Raw genomic sequence first — 6,983 nt, 5'->3', positions numbered from 1 at the left:
AAAAAAAAAAAAAAAAAAAAAAAAAAAAAAGCCACCCCCAAATCCTACTTTTTTTTTTTTTTACAGTGCTTACGCAACTGCACAGCCCCCAACCCCCTACAAACCTTAGCTCTAATTGTTCTCTCCCTCCCATATTAGAATGTTTGAAATTAATCTTTTATTTAAATGTGATTTCTTTCCTAGTCCAGCAACACTAGAATAATTTAGCCTTGGAAACCCCAACTCTGAATGACTATATTTCTATTTACATAAAAATTGCTTCCATTTAGTATATGCACAACCTCTGCGCTCAAACTCTCAAATCTTATCGTCAAAATGTACCCAACTATTCAAGCACAATTTGTACACCACCCCTGGTACCACTACTTAAGCAGCTATAAAGCATGATGTGCGTAATGCAGCTAGCATGGAGGAAATATTGTGGAAGGAATTTCCAAGTTTCTTTAGGTATGTGGTCATATTCTTTAGACTCAAAACCACAGATTACTCTTTGTATTTTAAAAGTCCATTACAATACCGTAAGAGAAACTGTTTAAGTAGACATGTCGCTTTACTATAGCACACTGCTGACACCTCCCCAAATCAGAAGTGCTTGTTGCATGGTAAAATGGTTCAAAAAAACAGTGTTAAGCGCCACATATCTATTTTTAAAGTTAACTTCCTAAATTAATTCAACCAAGGTGAAGGAAGAGAAAAAGCAATTTATTTAAAGGAAGTAATAGATTAAAATAAAGATCTTTATATAACGATTGAACAAGTATTAGAGAAATAATAACACTCTTCCAGATTTCAATCTTCCTAAAAGTGCTTCTAAAAGTTTTATCACTCACCATTCCAGTTTTGAAAACATACAGACTGGGATAACTGTTAATCCCTTTAATTCGACAAAGCATTCTATTATCTCCACAGTTGACAGCTCCAATGCGTATTACTCCATCCATCTCCTTAGCAAACTCCCTCCACTAGAAAAAAGGGGGAAAAAAAAAAAAAAGGAGGATATTTTCCTTTAAAGATATAATGAAAAATCAGCACGTTTTATTCCTGGCATCTTAAATTTTTGTCTTTGGTTTCAGCTTCAGTGTAAAAATCCACTTCATTAAGTTCTATGCTGTTAAACCCAATGAATTTTCAGAGTTAATTTGCTTGTTATACATACCGTAGGTGCTAAGTCATGGCAGTGGGAGCATCGAGGAGAATAAAAATTCACAAACCACAGTTCTCCTGAGTTAACAGCAGCATCTAGATGGAAGAGAAGAAAATCTTAAGTAATACATATCTACAATGTAGTTATATCTAGAATGTGCATTTTTACTGTATTGTTATCCCCCAAATTAACTAAACAGAATTAAGTATTAATGGCAGACACAGTAATTCAGATGGGATAAAGATTGCACCTCACTTGCACATACTTGCTGCTCTAGGCAAGTGCACAAAAATCATATTTCAGAGGATATCAGCACCCTGACTTTCAACATCTGTTCCATTAATTAACAACGAACACACTCTCTACAGACTACACTATCACACATTTCAGCTAGATTCTGTCCCATTACCTTAAAAACAAAATAGAGGTTCTAAAAGACTTTTACCTACTAGAACTTTCCATTTCCTTATATCACTTCACGTGTTTTCTGGGTTCCACTAGGCAATCTTTTTATGTAGGGTCCCTGTCTAATACATGAAAATGCAATTTAAAAATCCCAGTTAATATAATTACTAGGAAAGCCAAGGGAAACATATTTAAATACTCTTGCTTATAAAAAACCCCCAATGGCAACAAAATATACACACGCAGTGGTTATCAGCTTGAATTACATGGCTTTGAGACTCTCCATTATTTTTGGACATAATTCTTATAGTGAATTTTCTAAGTTGTATTTGCCTATATTAAAATATCCTCGCAAACAAGACAACTCAGGAATGTGTAGATTCTGCAAATCAATTAACCAAAGCAAGACCAGGTTCTCATGGAGACCATCATGAGGTTCTGCTCTCAGAACAGTTTACAAAACTGGTTCAGCATGTAGATCTAGTCTGTGAAAAGGAAACTGTACTCAAAATGCAGATGAAAACAATCACACAAAATCCAGTGTGTTTTCTCTCTAGTCTCTTTTAGTTATAAACATCTTGGCTATAACTTTGAAAGAAAAAAACTGGATGATAGCCTCACTGAAAGCTTTATCTTTCCTGACCTTGTTTTGCTTAGCTGTGTTTTTTAGTATCTGGTATCACCTTCTGGTCTGGAACCTCTGTGCAAGACTGGATTTCACAGAAAAAAATGAATAGAAAAAGTAGTAATAATAAATTAGGAGAAACAAAATTCTAATTCAAATAATTTCCTCTTACAGATCTCCAAGAATACCTTTCAAACCTAATCTAAACTGTTTATTGATATTGATCCGTTTGCTAACTAGGATTTACCAGGAAGCGTTAAGGGGCACTTTTTTTGTTTTGTTTTACTCATCTGAAGATTTTCTGACAGTTTTTTGTCTAGATATGTAATAGACTTCTATAGATACAGAGCTCAGAATGTAAAAATTGTTACTTTGGGTTGCCATGTTGTCAAACAAATAGTTATTTATTTCAAACTTACCAAATTCTCCTCTATCCAACGTTATAATTTCAGGATCATCATCATAAATACCTATTAAAAAAACCCAACGACTGCTTTTTATTTTTGCCATCTTTAAAATGAAGAAACAAACTACCATCTATTCACAAGACAGAAAACGGAAGACAGTACCCTTAAGTAGTAAGCTTGCAAAGATAGTTTTTACAACAAAGCTGTATTTGCTTAGCAATAAGTAAACTTAGTTTAATCTCTTACTAACTCCCACACCCTCATGCTACAGAAACCACCATCAGAACAGAGCAGTTCTTTTGGTGTTTTAGTAGACCAGCCACTGAGTGAGCAGAGAACTTGAACTACCAGTGTTATGACAAGAGCATTAGAAATACCATCAACCGGTTGCCAGATTAAAATTCAAGAAGCTTCGGCTCTCAGTGAGAGTGCTATAAGTAGTGTCTGTAAACTTTCACTTCTTCTCTCAGCCTCTGGTTATCTAAACTGTTTAGATCACAAAGGCATGTCAGCCAGAAGCTTTCCCACTAACCAAAGGTGTGAACACAGTGGAATAAAGTGGACAGAATAAAGGTAAGGAAGACTGCTTTTCTAACCAGTCCTACCTACAACATCACTAAAAAAGTCTACTACTTCAAGTACGCAAGAAAGGCAGTGCAGCGATACTAAAAATACTATTAAATATCATTATATTATGCTATTATGGCTACAGATCTTTTACAGTACCTAACATGGTGAGATGCCATTTCACCTGAGGTATACAAGTATTACATGCAAATAAATAATGAGAGAAATTAATTTCTAGAGGTGCCATATTACTATCCATCTACATATCAAGTAATATAATACATAGACTCACCCATACATATATAAAAATATCTATATTTATATATATATATACACACACACTTATAAAATGTAAAAATATAACTATAGATACTCTCCAAATAGCTGGTTAACAAATATTCAAGGATATTATTTCTCAATCAAGCAGTGCAACTTCAGGCAGATAAAGAGATTTAAGAAGTTTTATCTGCCTGAAGTTCTAGGATAATTTCCATATTTTCTTGTGATAGTTGCGCCTCTGGTTTATTCAGTTTCAATTTGTACAGACATTAATTTTTTAGAGATTGTGACATCCTAAATCAAACTACACCAGAAAAAAATTTTGCCATGGTGGAGGTTCATTTCAGCTTCTTCTTTTCATATCAGCCAAGCCATGTTCGTCAGCTCCCTATTTAAGCTTACTCCTGTTACAGCAGCTCTGAGAATGGTTCATCCCAGCCTTTCCCTAGAGCCACCTAAAAATTTGTTGAGATAAGCATTAAATAACTTGTCTCAAGATCATTTTAGGTATGATTCTGTTGTTATTTTTTAATTTTCTACTAGCTCTTTACTGATCTCTAATCATATAACTGCATATAAAATAGGCTCAACAGTGCAAAAACCTCTCAAAATCCACTTGAGAAGACTTTATCTGAACAAAAAAGGTCTTCCTGCACTAAAGAGTTAAAAGGGATACTGATGAAACATTACCACAGGAATTTAAGTGGACAAAAAAGCTTTGCATTTAAAAAAAAAATGAACAAGAAGTTAGGTGACCAATAAAAAGGTAAGCAGTAGGAACAAAAGGCTAGGTAAATAGATTATCGAATTTTTGGTATTTTTGGGTAGCCATTTACAGGGTAAGGAAATGATTGGGTCAGCAGCAAGAAAACAGCTACAGGAGAAAAACAGAGCAGTCATTAATCTGTAAAAAGGTCTGTTACAGATTTGAATATTCCATTTAATTGTGACGGTTTTAAGCACATCACAGACATATAACTCACCAAAATCATAGCGATAAAAGTGCCAGCTTTCATAACGACCTCCTTGCTGCTGATCTTCAAGACCTTTCTCTCCATATTTATCATACTTCTTCCGTAGATCTTCATCTTTAAGTACTTCATATGCTCTATTTATTTTCAAAAAATTTTCATGTGCATTTGGATCATTCTAGGTAAAGAAAACTATAATTAGTAACTAATTAATAAACCATATTGTAAGTGTAATGCTGAGAAAATAGCATTTGGAAATATTTTTATATCCCTACTTAGGATGTCAGTTGTGATGGAAGCAGACATTACACAGTGATCTGCAAACTACATTAAAATTTTACTTTCTTGAAGCCAGATGCATCTTCTCATTTCTTCATCCCCACTAAGGTACTAACTGCAATACAAAAGGAGCTGGTAGGAGGCTGTTACATTCTCCAGTGATCCCTCTTCTTTCAACTCTATTTCTTCAATGGAAGAAAAGAAATAAGTAGTCAAGAATGAAGACTTACCATTTACTTTGTACGCTTTTCTACTCCCCTAGAGTCCCTACTCATCCAGTTTGAAAGTCTCTGCTATAGAGACAGATTCATGGCTTCTTATTATATGGTGTAGATAGAGGCCCTCTTTTTTGTTTAAAAAGCATTCTGCTTCTAGGTATCTTTAGAATTAGACCGGTGAAAAATCTGCAAATGCATTATGAACATCAGTTTGAGTTCCGAGTTGGTGCAGTATAACAGTGATGAGCAAAATCTGCAGCACTCTCCCACCCTTTTAACTTCTGCTTACACATTTCATTCAAAAGATTTTTTTTTTCTTGAAGATTCTTGACTTATTTACCTAGATACACAGGAAATTAATTACCATTATGGAATTTGTGTAATAGCTTCATGTTCTAAATATCACCTTTAATGTTGAAAATAACCAATTGAGAAATCTTTAGTAGTATTTGCATACTTGGAAACTACAGAATCTGACCCAAAATGTTATTAAGTTTGAAGGTATTGACACAGGGAAAACAAAACTCGCAGTTAATAGCTACAAGTTGGCATTTCTAACTTTGTTGAGATTTGGCTTTCTCTTTGAGCTTTGCCATGTTCAAATCCATTACAAAACATTCGTGCCTCCAGAGGCTTCAACATACTCTGTGCAGGAGGGTCCTGAGCTCATATGGAACATTACTGTCTTCCAGGCTCCGTGCATGTGTAGTTGCATGTATAAAGATCCAGACCCTCATATTTCCTGTGAATTTCTGGTTATTTCAGGAAACTTTGAGGAAAAACTGATGATGTTTAAATTTAAAAGTGATGTCTTTGTACTTCAGAAAATATGGTAGCACAGACTGAGCCATTCCCAGTCTTCTCTCTTGTTATTCTAGAGCTCCTTATTACCCTCCCTAGGCCTTGGCAGTCCCATTCAATACTTGGAGATTGATGTCTCAATACAGGCTGGTGGCGTTTGCTGCTTAGATGAGACTTCATGTTAGGGAAACAGTAAATTCCCCTAAGCTCAATGGAAAGTGACAAACTCATCAGTTTGCCAACAAGGTAATAGGGTACAGACATAAATTTTCATCTATTTACAAAAATATAATCACAAAATAAATGACCTGGATTTTTGCCTTTTTTTTTTTTTTTACTAAAGCAATTTAATACGGCCCAAATTCAACACAACCATGTATGTTCAATCTACACCTTTTAGGAAATTTTCTCTTCAGAAAGTCTGAGCTGAACCATGTTATCAGGTGGTTACATTAATTCACAAGAACAGAGAAACACTTTAGATAACCAAAAAGTGGTTTTAATTTAAACATTACGATCCATTAACTCAACGGCTTTGATCCGTAGCTTACTGTAACTTAAGATGTAACTTACCTGATTTTTATCAGGGTGCAACTTTAATGCCAGTTTTTTGAATGCCTGTCGTATTTCTCTACTACTTGCCTCTTTGGTTACTCCAAGTAAACTATAGTAGTCCTGAGCAGTGCACACAAGAACTATTACACATACTAAAACCAGCAATAAAGATCTTTTGAAATATCTAATATAATCTCCTCTGGATACTAAGGACTCCATTATGAAGCTTTTGGAAAATTTACAGGTTCCAATTCAAGCAGGCTTTGGGAAGAAGTCTCCAGTAAATCTGGCACTCTTCAGGGATACAGCTGTACTTGTGACAGAGTTTCTTCAAAATGCTGGTGGTCCTCCTTCATGTCACAAGTACTGCAAAAGTTACAACCTAGAAGAAAAGGGAGGAAGAAACAATTAAGTAGTTTCCTACTTATTCAATAAATATACGTTAGCAGAGAAGCCCACCGCCAGCTTGTGCAGGCTGCACACGAACACGAAGCCTCCTGGAGGCCGATGACCTGCTTTCTGGCTAGCACACAAGTGTCGGGCCATCTCTTTATTATGTACATTATGCGTGAGGTAACCCCGCAAAGCTTTGCTGAATGACACTAGAGACCAGCCACTTCTATCACACTAAAAAAAGCGGTTTTACTAGGGCTCACTTTTTCAAACTTACTTTTAGTGCTGCAGGGGGACACTTCTTCCGAAAGGACCGGGGCGCGCTCGGCGCCAGCAGCC

General features: G+C 35.5%; 1 protein-coding gene across 1 annotated transcript in view; it reads right to left on the bottom strand.

Moving 5' to 3' along the window:
* Nucleotides 1-6,983, bottom strand: part of DNAJC10 (DnaJ heat shock protein family (Hsp40) member C10) — a 25,131-nt gene extending 18,148 nt beyond the window's left edge. The window contains exons 1-6 of the mRNA XM_026853187.1: nucleotides 6,922-6,983; nucleotides 6,270-6,633; nucleotides 4,411-4,576; nucleotides 2,594-2,644; nucleotides 1,157-1,239; nucleotides 751-962 (exon numbers count right to left, since the gene is read on the bottom strand). Coding sequence (XP_026708988.1) covers nucleotides 751-962; nucleotides 1,157-1,239; nucleotides 2,594-2,644; nucleotides 4,411-4,576; nucleotides 6,270-6,470 — 713 coding nt within the window. The 5' untranslated portion in view covers nucleotides 6,471-6,633; nucleotides 6,922-6,983. The remainder of the gene's footprint in view (nucleotides 1-750; nucleotides 963-1,156; nucleotides 1,240-2,593; nucleotides 2,645-4,410; nucleotides 4,577-6,269; nucleotides 6,634-6,921) is intronic.

Source organism: Athene cunicularia (genome assembly GCF_003259725.1).
Source record: "Athene cunicularia isolate RWA chromosome 7 unlocalized genomic scaffold, athCun1 chr7_part2, whole genome shotgun sequence".
NCBI classification, from domain to species: domain Eukaryota; kingdom Metazoa; phylum Chordata; class Aves; order Strigiformes; family Strigidae; genus Athene; species Athene cunicularia.
The sequence above is the reverse complement of the archived record's forward strand: the minus strand, read 5'-3'. Positions and strand labels throughout refer to the sequence as shown.